The following is an 18,348-nucleotide window of genomic DNA, read 5'->3' on the forward strand; positions in this document are numbered from 1 at the left end:
ATACCCGTCACCCACCCTCCCCTCCCTCCCACCCCCCATCAACCCTCAGTTTATGCTCAGTTTTTAAGAGTCTCTTATGGTTTGGCTCCCTCCCTCTCCAACTTTTTTTTTCCCTTCCCCTCCCCCATGGGTTTCTGTTAAGTTTCTCAGGATCCACAGAAGAGTGAAAACATGGTATCTGTGTTTCTCTGTATGGCTTATTTCACTTAGCATAACACTCTCCAGTTCCACGTTGCTACAAAAGACCATAGAGAAGGCCTCTTCAGGGAACAAGGTGAGGAGTCAGAGAGGCCACATCAGGAAGCAGGACCACAATGGGGGGTGGAGGGGGCTGGGGGGAGGGGGCGGGGAGACCCTGAGACCAGAGATTCCTTAGACCTGGCAGGGTTTTAGGGTCGGGACAGAGACCCCAGCGGGCGTCTAGGGAAGCTCATTCCTCTGAAGTCACCCTGCTTAGTTAAGGACATCGTCTTTGTGGAATCCCAACGGATTTACAATCCTTGCTTCCTTCCTGCAATCCATTCCGCCAGAGGGGGGGTCACCGACCAAGGACACATAGAAGTTGGTTCCGAATGTGAAGAAAAGTTCCCCTGATGTCACTGAGTCTATGGCTGTGGGGGCCTCTGGTCAAAAAGAAAGAAAGAAAAAAAAAGTCGTCTTTCTTAATTTCCTGCCGCGGACCAATTTCTCTTCGCACAAGACTAACGTGTGATGTGGCTCCCCAGGGTTTGGAGCCCCCACCCCCACCCCCCCATCCCTGGACGCCGGGGCCAACCGGCCAGGTTGGGTAGCAGCTGGGACCAGGCGTCAACTTGGGGACGAGCGTCCCAGGCCCTCCCAACCCACAGCGAGGGCAACGGTCCATCCGACAGAGCGAGCCTACGACGCCAGGTGACCGGAGGGGACTGCGGTCGTTGGAGGCCAGCCAGGTGCCCGCGCGAGCGTCTCCCCCGCCGCCTGGCCGCCGCCGTCCGCACTCGGGACGGCCGCTCCCCCGCGGGTGTGAGTGGCCCGGAACCCGGGCGAAGGCGCAGCCGGCAGAGAGCCCGGGCCCCGGCCGTTCCCAAACCCGCGCCCACGCCCGCAGAGCGGACCCAGCGAACAGCAGGTGTCACCCTTCTGCTTGCAAAGCCCCGGCGCCTCCAGGTGCCTCGCGCCCTCCGCCAAAGTGCGGCTGGGAGCCGTGGCCGCGCGCACCTGCGCGGCGCCCGCGGGGCGGGGGTCGCCGCGTCCCCGCGCGCCCCCGGCGAAGGCGAGGGGCGGGGCGGGCGGGGCCCCGGGCGGCAGGTGCCGGCGGGAGCCCGCGGGCTGCCGGAGGTCGACGCTCGGCGGCGCGCGGAGGTGAGGAGGGCGGCCGGCGCTTGCAAGTCCCTCCCCTTCCCCCGGCCGTTTCCCGGGGCGCCGCCCGGGCTCGGGGCGGCGGCGCTCGCAGCATGGCCCGGGGCCCGGCGCGCCTGCAGTTCCGCGTGCAGCTGCGCTTCGTGACCGAGGAGCAGCTCTTCGGGGCGGGGCCGCTGTCGCCCCCCAGCCCGAAGTGCCTGCGGCTGGAGGTGCACCCGGCGGGGGAGGAGGCGGACGCGACGGTGACCGACGGTGAAGTACCCAGTCCGGCTCGGAAGTTGGGGCCGGGCGCGCGCGAGCGCGGCGTGCGGGCGGCGGGGGCGGCCGCGCGTCCGCGGGGGGTGCGCGGCGCGGGCGAGTGCGGGGTGCGCCCCGCGGCTCCCCGTGGGGCGGGGGGGGGACGTGCCGGGCGGCTTCCGCCCACCCGGCCCGGCCCGCGTTGCGTCTTTAGTGCGCTCAGAGAACTTGGAAGCCGTGGGCAGCCGGGCCCTGAGAACTTGGCCGTAACTTAGAGGTGTCCGGAGCGAGGTCCCGAGAAGAGAGGCGCGCGACGCACCCACCCAGGAGCAGAGAGGGACGGGAAACCCTGTCTCCTTTCTTCCAGGCCTGCTGGGCTCTCCTTCCCTCCCCGGCGGCGGGCCGCCCTCCAGCCGCACCTGCAGCCTGGTGCTGGCCGCGTTCTGACGCGCCGGGAGGGCTGGGCCGGGGGTGCACTGGTCCGGGGCGGCTGTCGCGGCCGGTGTGGGCTCTCTACTTGGTGTCTCCTTTCAGGTTCAAAAAGCGACCTCTCCCACGACGTGCACGTTTGCCAGTCCCTAGGTTCCTGGAGCTGTGGGCTGGCGAATGCTTCTGATCTTTCCAGGGTCCTGGACCTTTTTGAGCATCCGAGGAAACCTATAGAGCCTGGCCCCACAAAATGTGCATAGGGAGCACCAAACTGCATAGAGATATGAAGGGGTAACAGCTCCTCGGCGCGGCTCGTATTAAACACCCCATCCTAGTAAGGGTGGGGAGCAGAGCCCCAGACAGCTGCAAGCCTCCAAAGACTCCTGGGGCTTCTTTCTTCTGACCCTAACTTCTAAGATTCTGAGTACAGTTGAAAATGCTCTGCTGTTGTGATGTGGTTCCGTTGATAAGAATTCCCACAAGTTCAAATAACTCTCAGGTCCAGACGTGCTCGTCTGGGACAAAGCGAATCCAAGTTCACTGCTACACCGCGAAGGCCTTAGAACAGACTCAGGCACACAGTAGGCATTCGATAAACGCTTGTTGTGGTAGAAAAGAAAACCATCCGATGTGTTTTCTCCCTTTACTCTGGGCTGGAATGGAGAAGTCTGGGTCTTTAAAAAATAAGTATTAAATACTGTTTGACTGGTGTCTTAGTTTGAGTCTTGGCCCGGGATCAGAAGCCTTACTCAGCAACTCCTAGATTGCAGGAGGGAAAAGAAAGTAGCTTTCAGTGTTTCCCCTGGGAATTTTCAAACGCAAGGTGCCAGAAAAGTGTTCAGTTTGTCAACGATGGTAATTTTTTTTAAATGTTGTTGGTTTTTCCTTTTGAGAGAGAGCATGAGAGAGCCCAGAGGAGGGGCGGAGAGAGAGAGAGAGAGAGAGAGAGAGAGAGAAAGAGAGAGAATCCTAAGCAGGTTCCATAGACACTGTGGAGCCCCAATGGGGGGCTCCAGCTCACCAACCTTGAGATCATGACCTGAGCAGAAATCAAGAGTTGGACGCTTAACTGACCGAGCCACCCAGGCACCCCAGTGATGGTAATTTTATTTAATCCGTAGGCATACGCATGGAGAAACAAAGGACCAGGTTTGAGATTTAACCATTACTCAGTGTCCTATGAATTCCTTTCCCACAGATATGTGTTCAGAGAAGAAATATTGGAGGTTCGAGGTCATTGAACTCGTAGGCTCCCCAACAAGTAACCCAGTGCCTGGCCTATAAGGACGAAGTTCCTTTACACAGAATAATATGTTTTCCCTTAAAGCCATAAATAGAGTCTAGAGGTGACCTCTGTGGTAGGGATTAGACCAGACTCATGGAAATAGAAGGAATAATTAAAGCTGAGGCAGGTAGGCGGTCATTGTGTGAATTTTTGAAAATTCCTCGGGAAAGATTCACTAACAAGGAAGCAGAGAACTCACGCTCTTAACAGCTTGAGTCCTAAAATGCAGTTGTTAAAGCTAGCTACTCTTTTTATGGAGAGTTTCTGGAGAGAAACTATTCTGGAGTTGTTTTTTTAGTAGCTCGTCTTACTGTATGGCCAACTAGACCACTGTGGGTGATGGCCAGGCAGAGCAGGTTGAGAAACGGATTCTAGTATACTCTTAGAAGAAATATGGTGTTGTATTCAAATATCGGACCTTGAGTAGCAGAAGTCCGAATGGCGAGGCTTTCTCCCCGGGCGAAGTTTTTGGGATGGGTGCAAAGTCTTTCAATGGTTTGGAAGAATGGGTCTAAGCAATGTATCCTTAGAAAATGATACAGTTTCTTAGCTCACGTATGGAATTAGTTATTAAACAAGGAGGCTCTGGAGTAACTGTGCCTGGATTCAAATCCCGGTGATGTGTTTTACTAGCTGTGCTGCACTTAGGAGATGATTCACCCTATGTAAGCGTCAGTTTCTTCATCTGTAAAGTAAGAATGGTCAGATGCGTGTTACATCATTAAATAAAATAACATATATACCACTTATAATGCATGGCATGTATTAAGAGCTCAGTAAGTGTTTACCATTATTATTAATATTTATATTCTGCCCCCCCCCCCCCAAATAATAGTTTCCTTGGATGTTCTGAGGGATAGCCAGGCTGTATTTTTGTGAAGATGTTCCAAAGGAAACTCCATTAAGTCTAATCGATAATAACTAGGAAAAACTGAACAATCTTTTAGAGTCCCAGTCTCAATAGCTTGTCATGTAAAAAAAAAAAAAAAAGGAACAGAACAAGACAAACGTAAAAAAAAAAAAAAAAAGGAACAGGACAAGACAAACCAGTTTATTCTAATTTCAGGCCCTCCAAAACTGACAAATGATTTTATGAAGGGAACACACCAGGGGGTCCAGCACTCCAGCTTATGAAGTCTGAGAAGACAATCATTTATTCCTTTTTTTCTCAAACATAGTTTTTTGAGACCCTCTTTCTACCGCGAGCCTTCCCAAGAGCATGCCTGGTTCATCCTTTTCTCCCCAGAGCCTTCGACGGTACCTGGTACCCACAAGGCATCAATAAGTGTTTGTTGAGTGAACTGGGGATCTAAATCAAGAATTTATTTTAGTGTTTATTTATTTTTGAGGCAGAGAGAGACAATGCGAGCAGGGGAGGGGCAGAGAGAGAGGGAGACACAGAATCCGAAGCAGGCTCCAGGCCCTGAGCTGGCAGTACAGACCCCACGGTGGGCTTGAACTCATGAGCTGTGAGATCATGACCTGAGCCAGAGGTGGACACCCAACTGACAGAGCCACCCAGGTGCCCCTTAAATCAAGAATTTTTAAGTTTTGTGGGGCGCCTGGGTGGCCCCGTTGGTTAAGCGTCCGACTTTGGCTCAGGTCATGATCTCGCAATTCGAGAGTTTGAGCCCTGCGTTGGGCTCTGTGCTGACAGCTCGGAGCCTGGGGCCTGCTTCGGCTTCTGTGTCTCTCTCTCTCTGTCCCTCCCCCTGCTCACTCTCTCTCTTTGCTCTCTCAAAATTAAATAAACACTAAAAATTTTTTTAAAACAAAATGTAGTGTATTGATAGGAAATTTGAAACGTAGTGAGGTCAACGAATCTGGAGATGGTTGCCACTGGAAGGTTAGTTCCTCAGGGTTCCCAAGAGAAGGAAACATGCCACACCATGGTGGTGAGCACGTGGAGAAGCAGTAGGCGGGTCAGGGGGCAGGGGGAGTAAGGGGAATTGTGGGTAAGAGCCTTCACTGTGGTTTCTGTGGGGGAAGAATGGGGGAGGCGGGGTAAGCAGGCTGAGGGTGGCTGCTTTGAATAATTTCAGCAGGCTGGGGGTGTAGGGTCTCTCCCGAGTTGCCGGGCACCTGGCCCTGGGTTGATTATCGTTGATGGTGGCCTGGAGTTGGAGTGTGAAAGCCCGCTATAGGGAGTGTTGGGGGTATGGGCTCTGGATTGACTGGCTTGTGTTTGAAAAGTGTGTTTGCAGTGAGTTGTTGACTGTCTCCAGGAATTGGCTCATCTAGGAGGGGCGGTCTCCCTGGGGTCCCCAAGGTCCCAAGTGTCAAAGCGTCAGTATACAGGAATAAAAGACAGAGTTGGGGCACCTGGGTAGCTCAGTCCGTTGGGCATCCGACTTCGACTTGGGTCATTACCTCACAGATCATGAGTTCAAGCCCCATATCTGGCTCTCTGCTGCCAGCGCGGAGCCCGCTTTGAATCCTCTGTCTCCCCCTCTGCCCTCCCCTGCTTGCGGATACTCTTCCTCTGTCTAAAATTAAAAAAAAAAAAAAAAAAAAAAAAAAAAGAAAGAAAGAGTTAATACAAGGGAGAATCAGAACATACTGGAATCGGTTAGTATATAGGGTGGGGGTGGCTGCACAGAGGAAGGGCCTGTGGTTAAGGTCTTGAGTTCAGGTGATGGGGGAAGAATATTATTTTCATCCCTCAAATATGTTAAGGAACTGGAAAATGGAGAGGAACCACACAGTGGGTGGGGGATGGCCTGCCTCCTCTCTACCCCTTCCCTAAGGTAGGTTTCCTGAAAGGGGGGAGGGGGGGCCGGAGGACAAAGGAATTTAAGATGTGGGACTGTGTCACACAAAGGTTAATGGTAGACCAGGTCTCCAGGAGGGGAGACAGACGCTTTCTTCCTTGTTCGGTTTAGAGCTGTCTTTTAATTAATCTGGAAGAGTTAGGAAGATACATGAATAAGCCTCATAGGTAATCAAGTATAAAAAAGCAGTGATTTTCTTGTCTCCGAGGTATTTTAAAAGGACGCTACGTATCTTGTTCCCTTGCGGTTGCTCATCTCATTAGAGGGGGAAAAAAAGAACAGAGGAAAAGTCAGAGAAAAACATCCCTTGTATCACATGGGAGTATTAATCTCCCTTCATTAAATTCTGTGGTAGCAAGTGAGTAAGTTGGAGCCTCTGACCAGGATCCTGAAGTCAGTCACCTACAAACGATAGAGGCATTCATTATTTTTCATTCAACAAACATTTATCGAACACGTGTTCTGCGCGAATCACGGGCTGAACAGTAAATGAGCTGGAGAAAGACCCATTTGTATGGAGCTAATATTTTAATTGGGGGAAGACAATAGCCAATGACAGAGCGAGGCAATTGCAGAGCGAGATAAATGTTTTGAACCCAATGGGAAAGAAAAAGAAAAGAGACAAAGGGAGGGAGGGAGGCCAGTTCAAAGAGTGGTCGGGGAAGGTCTCTCTGAGGAAGGAACGTTTGATGTGAGGCAGTAAGAATGAAAGCAGCCAGCTAAGCCAAGAACCGGAGGACGAGCACCCCGGGCAGAAGAAATGGCAGGTGACAAGACCCCGAGGCTGGAAGGAGCCGTGTTTGCGACCAGGTGGAGAGGGACGGGGAGCGGTATGAGTGAAAAGTTAGTGCTGCAATTACTCTTAGAGTATAATGAGCCATCTCGGACCCAGTGACTTAAAATAACTATTTGATCACGTTTCCAGATTCTGTGGGTTAAGGGACCAGGCAGGGTTGGGCTGGGTGAGGCTTTTGCTCCTTGTGGCATCGACCGAGGCTGCCCTCTGGGACTCAGCTGGTGGCCAGCCTGGTCTGGGGGGATGCAAGAAAGCTTCCTTTACCTGGGCTGGTATCTGGGCTGGTGTGACGGTTAAGCTTTTGTGCCAGTTTGGGTGGGCTGCGGGCCCAGATATTTGGTCAGATATTACCTGGATGTTTAGGTGAGGGTGTTTTTGGATGAGACTAACATTTAAATTGGCGACTTGGAGTAAAGCAGATTGCACTCCCCTCCCCCGTCCCCGAATGTGGGTGGGCCTCGTCCAATCAGTTGAAGGCCTTAACAGGACAAAGCCTGATCTTCCCCGAGCAAGAAGGAATTCTGCCAGCAGATGGCCTTTGGACTTGAACAGCAGCACTGGCTCTTCCCCGGGTACTCACTCTGCCGGCCTACCCTGTGGATTTGAGATTTGCCCGATGTACCCACACACCCTATGGATACTGTTTCTCCAGAGAACCCTCATAAAATGGAGAGGATTCGGAGATTAGGACAGTCAGTGGGGAGCCTGCGTGTGGCTTGGCTCCCTCCCACATGAGCTCCTCCCACCACGGGCTTCTTCCATGGAGACGCATGGCTCCAAGAGACAGTTTTCCCACAGACTAAGCAGCAGCCGCATTACTCTTGGTGACACGCACCTGGAAATCAGTACGACATCACCTGTGTCGTATCGTATTGATCACCGCAGGGATAAGGCTGCCCAGGTTCGAGGAGAGAGCGTGTAGACCCCACTTCTTTATGTCCAGAGTGGCACGGGATTATGTGTATAAACTGGGTTAGGGTGATCCTCAGTGGCTCTTGATTTCCCCTCAGGTCGTGATCTCATGGTTCATGAGATCGAGCCCCACATTGGGGCTGACAGTGCAGAGCCTGCTTGGGATTCTCTCTCTCTCTCTCTCTCTCTCTCTCTCTCTCTCTCTCTCTCTGTCCTCCCCTCCCCCCCCCACCCCCGCTCATTCTCTCTTTCTCTCTCAGAAATAAAAATACAACTTTAAAACTGCCAGTTAGACCAACCAGGTCATATGGGATGTAACACACTCACTCACTCACTCACTCACTCACTCACTCACTCACTCACTCATGGGGTTTGGGGCATGAAAACCTCCCTCTCCATCGCAATTACTGAAAAAGCTGGTTAGAGACCATGGATTTTGATAGGTGCCACAGCGGACTCCTTAACTCTTCTCTCTTGAATTGAATTTGCTCCTCCTCACCTCCCCCTGCAAAAACAAACAAACAAACAACACACAAAACCCCTGTAAGCCTACCACTTGGTGAGCAGCCCAGAAAACACCATCTCAGCTGGTCATGAAGCGGGTGGGAGGGGGCTGGGTAGGTGGGCTCCTGTCCTTCTCCCGAAGGCATTGGAGAACCCTGAGGGGACAGGGGTGCAGCGAGGCTAGAATCGCCACTGGGGAGCAGCATTTCTGAGTGAGGCATGGGTAGCGCATGTGCTGGGGAAGTTCTTCGTTGTGAGAGACATCACAGAGAGGTTAGCGTCCCTGGCCCCTTGGTGGTAGGTGCCACCCCCCCCCCCCACCCGTTGTACCTGTTTCTGTGACAGTGAAGAAGAAGTTCATGTGTGCCAGCCGAATGCCCTTCATGTGGGCGCAGGAGGAAGGAAAAGAACTCTGGCCCCTGCTCACGCCCCGATAATCACAAACTCAAATACTCTGAACTTCTCCATCTAGACCACCAGAGAAACGCAGCGTGTACCTTTGGCATGGTAGTCCCTCTTCCCAACAGTAGACCCCTCCTGTTCACAGTCCGGTCCGACCGTGGTACCATTTAATCACGGCAACTATTCAGACATTGTGGTTGGACCAAAGGGTTGTTAAAGGAATAGGAATCCTGCCGAGTAACTTCTTTCTTTTCTTGCTGTTTTACCAAGAGCAACACTTGCATGATTTCGTTTTAGTTTTCCCAGGAAGATACTTAATACAACTAAACGGGGACGCCCAGCTAGACCTGGTTTGGGGCTCCAGCCCTGTGGGCTGTTCGTCAGTGAAGAGAAAGCATTGCTTTCCTCTGTGAGGCAGTAGGGGTATCTCGAATGGATGCAAAATATAAAACCATCCAAAGCCCTTGTGTGTTTGAGTCTAACGTCACTGAAGGGAAAATGAATGAAAAGACTCCTTTTCCTGGAGGAATATGGACTCTTTATGATTCCTTTCTTCCTCCACTTTGAATAATTGTACTGAGTTGTGGTCTGTATTGAGTACCCATGAATAAACCAGTTTAAAGACAGGCACTCCACGGATTAAGACTTAGAGTCCGTGCCACATGGAAGAGAAAACAGACATGGGCATCTTGTGAGTCAACGGACAGCACAGCCGTCCCTTAATTTGACGAGTTAGTACTTGAAACGAAGAGGTTTATCTAGGCAAGAAGTTCTCCTCCCAGGATCATCCCCCCCAAATAAGCCCCTAGTGCTTGGGAGACCTCCCCACAACCCTCTCAATTCTCTCTCCCCTGCATCTGGGTTTTCACAGTGAAGATTTGCAGATAAAAGCTGAGGGGGTTAGATTTTCCCAGCATTTAATCCTTGAATGTTTCACTCAGAGGAATGACTTTGCATTCTTGAGCAAGGTCTTTTTTTTCTGGGTCTGAGAGATTGCTGGGTATCCTTAATCACTCTCCAGTTGTATTTACCTCCATTCAGCTAAGCTACTCCTTTGTGGTAGGTGCTAGACATGTTATGTCTAGACTCACTGTGAGCTGGAGGGAAAAATAATATTGACCTGATTTTATTCGTTCATTCTGTCCCAGGTGTATCGTCCTCAAAACCTGCCTCTGTCCCCCTTTCCGTGATACTGTCTTGTGTTTAATCACCCAGTCTTTAGCCTGGGGCGAGGTGGGACTTCTAGTCACAAACCCAAAGTCGGATTAGGCCACGGAATTAGAAAACACTGTTTGCTCATGGTTTGCAGCAACTAGATTTATCAGTGAGTTTAGAAACCCGAGTAAGAGAGTCGCGTGGCTGATGATACGCCTCTTGGCATATTTCAGGCAGAATTAAGGTTTCCTAAACTCTGGACCAGTCATCTAAATAGAATTGTGTGACCTTCCTTTGTTAATTGCTTCTCACCATTTTAACCCCTGTGTTATAAGAAGGGTGGCGAGGTGGTTGGATTAACCAGATCAGATTTCCCCATGTTTTAGCTTCATGACCTTGGGTTTAGTGAACCTACCAGAAGCTTACTTTGTTTTCTCTTGTAGAAGCTGAGATCATTTTTACCTCATAAGGTTATTTGGGGGGGTGGGGGGGAGAAACAGAATAATGAAATGTGAAAGACAATACAGTGACTTCCATTTATTTTTGAGGGAAGTAGGGTCAAAACGATCCAATAAAAATAACGCAGAGATGCTCGGCAAGCAGTCGTAAAGCAAAGTTACCACCTCTCTGGGGCGTACTTAATGTTCTAGAACCATTTGCAAAGCGGTTTCTGTGGGATTCTGTCCACGGTGGACTTCGCACAGGACTCTTCGGGAAAAATGTATTTTGTGATTCTAGCCACTTTCACCCTGTGGCTCTCTGTCACACCAGTCTGTCTCTCTACTGAGGGATCATTTCTCAGGGCCTCTTTAGGTACCGTTCCATCTGCCTACATTGCTTTTCCTACTCCACATCTCCACTCCAGCCTTTTTGTATATTTGGGTCCTTCTCGTTCTTTACGTCAAAGCCTGGAAATCCTTTTTGCAGAAAGGACCTCTCATGGCCCGCTGTGCCCACCGCCATTTGTCTAAGCCCTCTGCTTTCGTGGCGATGATCACAACTTGGAATGAGAAGTGAAAGAATTTTATGACCTACTGTTGGTTAAAATCGAAGTTGGAAACGCAGGCCGCAGGTTGCAAGAGGATTTAATGAGAAACCTTGAGAGGCAAGGAAGAGGTTGACCCAAATGCTTCTGTGAGCATGAGCGACAAGGTTGAAGTGTGTTTTCCAATTAGGAGCCATGAACGCATGGAGAATGGTGAGTACTAGCCGGGTCAGGAGAAAGCTCTGTCTCGGTCAGAGCTATGCACATTCTGAATCTTGTCATCGTGAAACTGAGTTCCTGGTCAGTGTCTTTACTAAGAAGGGCAAAAAGGTCTCCAGTCGTATTTCGTTTTTAACCGTGGAAAGGCCATGGTTATCTGCTGGGAAATACAAGTCAACCTTGAGGCGATTAAGACTGCTGAAAAGCTTGTTTAACATGTTTGTTGTGGGAAATTGTATTTACTTACTATATGTTTATGTTAGAAAATTGCATTCTTTAGCATGTTTGTTGTGGAAAATTGAGTTTATTCGCCTTGTTGTGTTGTACGCAGCAGCACCATGATGAATAGCTTACTAACTTCCTTCAGTAACTCTAGCTGTACCTGTGAGAGGAATTCGTTTCATTTATTGATTCGTGCAGTTCATATTTATTGCATACCCACCATGAGCCAGACACCGTTCAGGGCAAATAGCAGTGTATCAGTTATCTATTGCCGGGTAACAAATAACTAGAGACTTAGTGGCTTAACACGACACGCATTGATTGCCTCCTCATTTCTGTGGTCAGGAGTCTGGGCAAGGCTTCGGAATCCTCTGCGTAGGGTCTCAGAACCTGCAGACAGTGCTCTGGCCAGTGCTGAAATTTCAATATAAAAACTTGACCGGGGAGAGATCCTCTTGTGTGGTTGTTGGCTGAGTCCAGTTCTTTAAGCGCTTTTCACTGTAGGCCTTGGCTTCTTACTGCCCATTTGCTGGAGGTTACCTCCAGTTCAGTGGTACATGGGCCTACACAGTGTGGCCCTATGTCCTCAACGCCAGCAAGAGAGGAAGGGGTCTGATAACAAGATGGAAGTCTCGGTCAAATGTAACTTAATCATGGAAGCCACGCCCGTGACCTTCGCCATCGTCTGTTGGTTAGTCCCTAGGCCAGTCCACACTTGACGAGAGGGGATTACATGATGGCACGATCATGCCCTCCCAGGAGGCAGGGATCGTTGAGGGCCATCTTGGAGTCTGCCCCGCCATGTGGAATGAACAAAAAGAGGTCACCACTTTCACAGAGCATGTATTCTAGTACCATTTGGAAAGGATCAGGGACTTTGTGCTGGACTTCCTGCAGTCTTGGCTGAGAAAAACATAGTTGGAGTTCTAACATGAATTGGTAAACATCACGTAAAGAATCCTTCTTCTTTAAATTAGTTATCAAGTACAGTCCTGCCCTGAATCTCCCAGGGAGTCTGCAGCTAAATCGCAGAACAAAAGAACGTATCTAAAAGTATACAACATCTGGGCGCCTGGGTGGCGCAGTCGGTTAAGCGTCCGACTTCAGCCAGGTCACGATCTCACGGTCCGTGAATTCGAGCCCCGCGTCAGGCTCTGGGCTGATGGCTCAGAGCCTGGAGCCTGTTTCCGATTCTGTGTCTCCCTCTCTCTCTCTGCCCCTCCCCCGTTCATGCTCTGTCTCTCTCTGTCCCAAAAATAAATAAACATTGAAAAAAAAATTTTTTTTAAAGTATACAACATCTGCTAGCAGAGTTGCACTGATCGATAGAACCAAAAATCCGCTCCACTGTGCCTCTGGCTTCTAGGTCCTTTGCTCTGCTTTGGAGAGCTGGATGGAAGAGGCCCCTGTCTAGGACCAAGACAAATCCCGTGGTGGTAACTCGTGCTTAGTTTTTAGTCAGGGTTACTTCATCATGACCTCATTGCTTTTTGTGGAGGGCTTAGCTAGCTATTCTTTGTGGCAAAGAGATGCATTGAAGGTAAGTTTGTGCTTAGGTTCAGACACTGAAGCATTTTCAGGTTGCTCACAGGACACAGTGCGACGTTGTTTCAAACGCGAGAAATTACAGTGGCCGTCGTATGGAGTGAACAAGGGGGCCGGTGCAGTATGGGAAAGGAGAAATGGATAAGGAAGGGAGGAAGGAGGGAAGAGAAGAAAGGAGGAAGAGGAAGGGAGAAAGGAAGAAGGGAGGGAGGGAGGAAGGGAGGAGGGCAGAAGGGAGGGAAGGACAAAGGGAGGAAGAGGGAGGAAGGAAGGAAGGAAGGAAGGAAGGAAGGAAGGAAGGAAGGAAGGAAGCTAAGCCCTCACTGTGTACTTATTGCATCTTAGGCGGTAAACGAGGGGTACACTCTACGGATCTCGCTGTTTTCTGTGGCAGTCACGTTGTAGGACTTAAAGTCATAATCTAAAACCTGTTTCACAAACCTTGACACTTACCCAGTCATGGGTTTAGAATTCATATTAGATTTTATTTTATTTTATTTTATTTTATTTTATTTTATTTTATTTTATTATTATTATTTTTTAATGTTTATTTTAGTTTTGAGGGCGAGAAAGAAGAACGTGAGCAGGGGAGGGGCAGAGACAGAGAGGGAGACACAGAATCCGAAGCAGGCTCCAGGCTCTGAGCTGTCAGCACAGAGCCTAACGCAGGGCTTGAACCTGCGAATCATGAAATCATGACCTGAGCCCAAGTCAGGCGCTTAGACGGCTGAGCCACCCAGGTGGCCCTAGAATTTGTATTTTAAAAGACTTGGAGATAGACTCTGGACAGGCTTGAGAGAGCAGCTCTGTCTTGGATCGCAGGTATCAGAAAATCTGAGATGAATGAAAATCCATAAGTCGGAACAGGGAAGAGAAAGGTGGGTCTGAACGGTGTTCACTGCTCTTCACCCACCCGCGTGTGGCTAACGGCTGCCCAGATCCCAAGGTGAGTATTGCAGGTTAATGTGAGATGCTACGTGCAGAATAAGAGCATGTTTGGGAAAGCCTCCGACGTTCAGAGGAAAGGACAGACCTGAGATATAAGCCTAGGCGCTGGGCTGGAGTCTCAGCCCTCATAGTGCTTCTCTGTGCTTGGAGAACAAATGCTCTGTCATTGCTTCATGCATTTCCGTTGGATGAAGCTTCTTTTTTCCTTCCAGGGACGCTCTTTCCCGATTTCGTATTTTTTCTTCCTCCGAGAATTGTTTCTTTTAATCTACAGATTCTACAGATGACAAACCCCTCAGGGTATGAATGCTGTTTCCTTAGGTTTTTAGAGTATCAGATCAGAAGAGCACAGAACATGTCAGCTATAGGCAATGAATATTAATTTCCTAATCCATAGAATAATAACAGCTTTAGAAGAGCCTGTGGTTCAGAGACGTGGAATCAACGTATAGGCTCAGCCAGCTCCTGCCTATAAAAGAGCCAGGCTGGGGATCAGTCCCCCACCAGCCACCTCAGCTCTCTCTCCTGGTCTCCAGGCAGAATATTTAGAATGTGCTTTCTTAGCCAACTTGTATGATTTTTTTCTCCTGCCTCACAGAAATAGTTGTGATTTTTCTGTCTCTCTCTTTCTTTGCATATAGCATTTGATTCTTTGATATTCCACTTAGACTGGGAGTACATTATCTGGCGATAACGCATTTCAGCATTACCTGTGTCTTTGCATTTCCCCATATGACTTTTTAAAAATATTTATCTATTTTGACAGAGAAAGAGCGGGCACAGGTGGCAGAGGGGCAGAGGGAGAGGGAGAGAGAGAATCCCAAGCAGGCTCCCTGTTGTTGCACTGTGCCCGACGTGGGGCTGAATCCCACGAACTGTGAGATCGAGACCTGAGCTGAGATCAGGAGTTGGATGCGTAAGCAGGCGCCCTGCATTCCCCCATATTCTGACGTGGCCCTTTACTGTCAGGGTCTTGAGGTCAGGGCTTATGTTTTAACCATTTCTCTATTTCTAGGGAGATGTACAATAGCCCCTGGTTCTAGTGGGCGTAGTTATGTACCTTCTGGGGTGGAAAGTGTAATTTTTCCTTGGAAAATATGGGCCTAGATTCCAGATCAGCTTTATTCAGCCATTATTACAGTGAGCTAAGTTTTCTGTAACCCTTCTTATAAATTAACCAAGTTTCTCTTCTTTTATTGCTTAATTTTGTTCTTCTTGGAGCAAATCCTTCCTACTCAGAACATGTGCTGCAGTTTATTATTATTTTTTTTTATTTAAAAAAAATTTTTTTTTCAACGTTTTTTATTTATTTTTGGGACAGAGAGAGACAGAGCATGAACAGGGGAGGGGCAGAGAGAGAGGGAGACACAGAATCGGAAACAGGCTCCAGGCTCCGAGCCATCAGCCCAGAGCCCGACGCGGGGCTCGAACTCACGGACCGCGAGATCGTGACCTGGCTGAAGTCGGACGCTTAACCGACTCTGCCACCCAGGCGCCCCTGCAGTTTATTATTTTTATGTGTTTATTTTAAATTTTAGTTAACATACAGTGCCATATTGGTTTCAGGAGTAGATTTCAGTGATTCCTCACTTACAACACCCAGTGCTCATCACAGCAAGTGCCCTCCTTAGTACGCGTCACCCGTCTAGCCCATCCCCCATCCACCTCCCTCCATCAACCCTCAGTTTGTTCTCTGTATCTAAGAGTCTCTTATGGTTTGTTTCCCTCTGCTCTTTTTCTCCCCGCTTCCCATATGTTTACCTGTTTTGTTTCTTAAATTCCACATATGAGTGAAATCATACGGTATTTGTTTTTCTCTGTTTGACTGATTTTGCTTAGCATAACACACTCTAGCTCCATCCATGTCATTGCAAATGGCAAGATTTCATTCTTTTTGATGTCTGGGTAATATTCCATTGTGTATATATATGTATATATACGTATATGTATATATATGTGTGTGTATATATATATGTATATATGTGTGTGTATATATACACGTGTACATATATACGTATATGTATATATACACCACATCTTCTTTATCATTCATCAGTGGATGGCTATTTGGGTTCTCTCCATAGTTTGGCTATTGTTGATAATGCTATATACTTTGGGGTGCAAGTGAACTTTTGAATCTGTATTTTTGTACCCTTTGATACACTACCTAATATTTTTATATCCTTTGATGCACTACCTAGTAGTGCAATTGATAGATCATAGAGTAGTTCTGTTTTTAGTTTTTTTCAGGAACCTCCATTCTGTTCTCCATGATGGCTGCACCAGTTTGCATTCCCACCAGCAGTACAAGAGGGTTTCCCTTTCTCCACATCCTCACCAACACCTGTTGTCTCTTATTAATTTTAGCCATTCTGAGAGGTGTGAGGTGGTATCTTATTGTAGTTTTGATTTGTATTTCCCTGTTGATGAGTGATGTTGAGCATCTTTTCATGTGTCTGTTAGCCACGTGGATGTCTTCTTTGGAAAAGTGTCTGTTCATGTCTTCTGCCCATTTCTTAACTGGGTTATTTGTTTTTTTGGGTGTTGAGTTTGATAAGCTCTTTATGGATTTTAGATACTAACCCTTTATTAGATATGTTGTTTACAAATATCTTCTCCCATTCCATCAGTTGCCTTTTAGTTTTGTTGACTGTTTCTTTCTCTGTGCAGAAGTTTTTTATCTTGATGAAGTCCCAGTAGTTCATGTTTGCTTTTGTTTCCCTTGCCTCTGGCAATATGTCTAGTAAGCAGTTGCTCCGGCCTAGGTCAAAGAGGTTGCTGCCTGTGTTCTCCTCTAGGATTTTGATGGTTTCCTGTCTGATATTATGTCTTTCATCCATTTTGAATTTATTTTTTGAACTTTAAAATAATAGTCCAACACATGAGGGGAAGCAGTTGAGCTAATTTGTGATGTTCACCTCAACAAAGCATCATTTAGTGTTTTGGGAATCAACTCCAGGCTTCTACACTCCTTTTTCCCTGCTTCTTTCTTAAATGTGTTGTTACGCTGTTAATTAGCTCAGTTTACATGAGGCCAAACAGACTTGCGGTGAGTAGATAATAGCCATCTTCTAAAAGATCCTGGAATTGCTAAAAAAAAATCAAGCTCCCCAGAAAGCTGGAGAAGATGCTTTTCTCCATGGAGCTTAGACCTCAGAGACAGGGACGTCACATCGTTTGAGGCCCAATGGCTTCCTTGACACAAACTTTTTCCAAAGCAGGATGTTCTGTCATTGACAGATAGCAAGATTATGAAATGTCATGGTCATTTTCATTATTTCTGATAGTTGTTCATTCATTTGTAATTGTTATTAAGCACATTTCTTTGCACCATTATAAGACCTTCCTAGTAATAAAAAAAAAATAACCAGTTTACAGGGTGCCTGGGTGGTTCAGTCAGTTGAGCGCCCAACTCTGGATCTCAGTTCAGGTCTTGATCTCACAGTCATGGGTTTGGGCCCCATGTTAGGCTCTGTGCTGGGCATGAAGCCTCCTTAAAAACAAAACAGAACAAAACAAAAACAAAAACAAAAAATCCGTTTTTCTGTATAATTCTTACTCTTGATAATTTTACCTAGTAGACACATAGACTGTTGTCAGCAGTTGGTGGACTCAGTCCCAGGACTTATGAAAAAGGCACACAGTGGCCCTTATACTTCTTGATGCGGTCCTCCTGAGTGTGCCTGTGGATCCCACCAGCTCTTTAATTCATAGAATGAAGTTTCTATTGTAGACACCCAAAACCACAGTATTAACAGAATGAGAGAAAAGAGACATGTAACCCAGGGGAACTGAGGCATGAGAGGCAAACAAGGTTAGAAAGAACCATAAGCCCACGTCCGTCTTTTTATAGTAGCCTCAGAAAGTAATTGCCAAGTGTCACATTTCCTATGCAGCAAACGTCTTTTACTGGATATTTACGTACCACATAACTGCTCCCCAGCACTCTGCTTTCCTTTTTGTCTCATATTTTTCACTTCCAGCCAATTAGCTGTCTGTCTTTTTGGATAGACTCTGAAATACACATAAGTCTTTGGTGACTCTTTTTTTTTTTTTTTTTAAGGTTTATTTTACTTTTGAGAGAGAGAGAGGGAGAGAGACAGAGTGTGAGCAGGAGAGGGTCACAGAGAGAGAGAGAGGGAGACACAGAATCTGAAGCAGGCTCCAGGCTCTGAGCTATCAGCACAGAGCCTGACGTGGGGCCCGAACCCATGAACAGCGAGATCAGACCTGAGCCGAAGTCGGACGCCCAACCGACTGAGCCACCCAGGCGCCCCACTTTTGTGACTCTTGAGATGTGCAGCCTTCTAATGTCACTGCAGTCATAACAGTACATGCCAACAGTTTACTGGTGAAGTAATAAACCTGTTTTGCAGTGTGTATTCTGACAGGTAGAAAACTAGGCCCTCATAGCTGTCATTAGAAATATTTTATATGGTACGACAATGTTATTAAACATTCATTTGCGGCATAGTTGAGCCGATGGTGATGGTGTAAATCCTAATCTCCCAATATATCCTTTCCCCAAAACAAAAACAGCAAGAGAGGACTAAAACTCATGCTTTCAGCATAACAAGAAGACAGATACTGTCCAAAC

The 18,348-nt window shown here is 48.1% G+C and overlaps 1 protein-coding gene across 3 annotated transcripts in view; it reads left to right on the forward strand.

Moving 5' to 3' along the window:
• Positions 1 to 1,364: 1,364 nt before the first annotated feature.
• The window catches only part of LOC112868550 (histone-arginine methyltransferase CARM1-like), a 245,120-nt gene continuing 228,136 nt past the window's right edge, over positions 1,365 to 18,348 (forward strand). For 2 of the 3 annotated variants that reach the window (XM_086684928.1, XM_086684929.1), the window contains exon 1: positions 1,366 to 1,593. In XM_086684928.1, coding sequence (XP_086541054.1) covers positions 1,434 to 1,593 — 160 coding nt within the window. In that variant the 5' untranslated portion in view covers positions 1,366 to 1,433. Of the gene's footprint in view, positions 1,594 to 18,348 lie in introns of all 3 variants that reach the window. The other variant, XM_086684927.1, reaches the window with a different exon arrangement.

The sequence above is a fragment of the Puma concolor genome, chromosome D4, assembly GCF_028749965.1.
Source record: "Puma concolor isolate L17-30 chromosome D4, mPumCon1.1.hap2, whole genome shotgun sequence".
Lineage (NCBI taxonomy): Eukaryota > Metazoa > Chordata > Mammalia > Carnivora > Felidae > Puma > Puma concolor.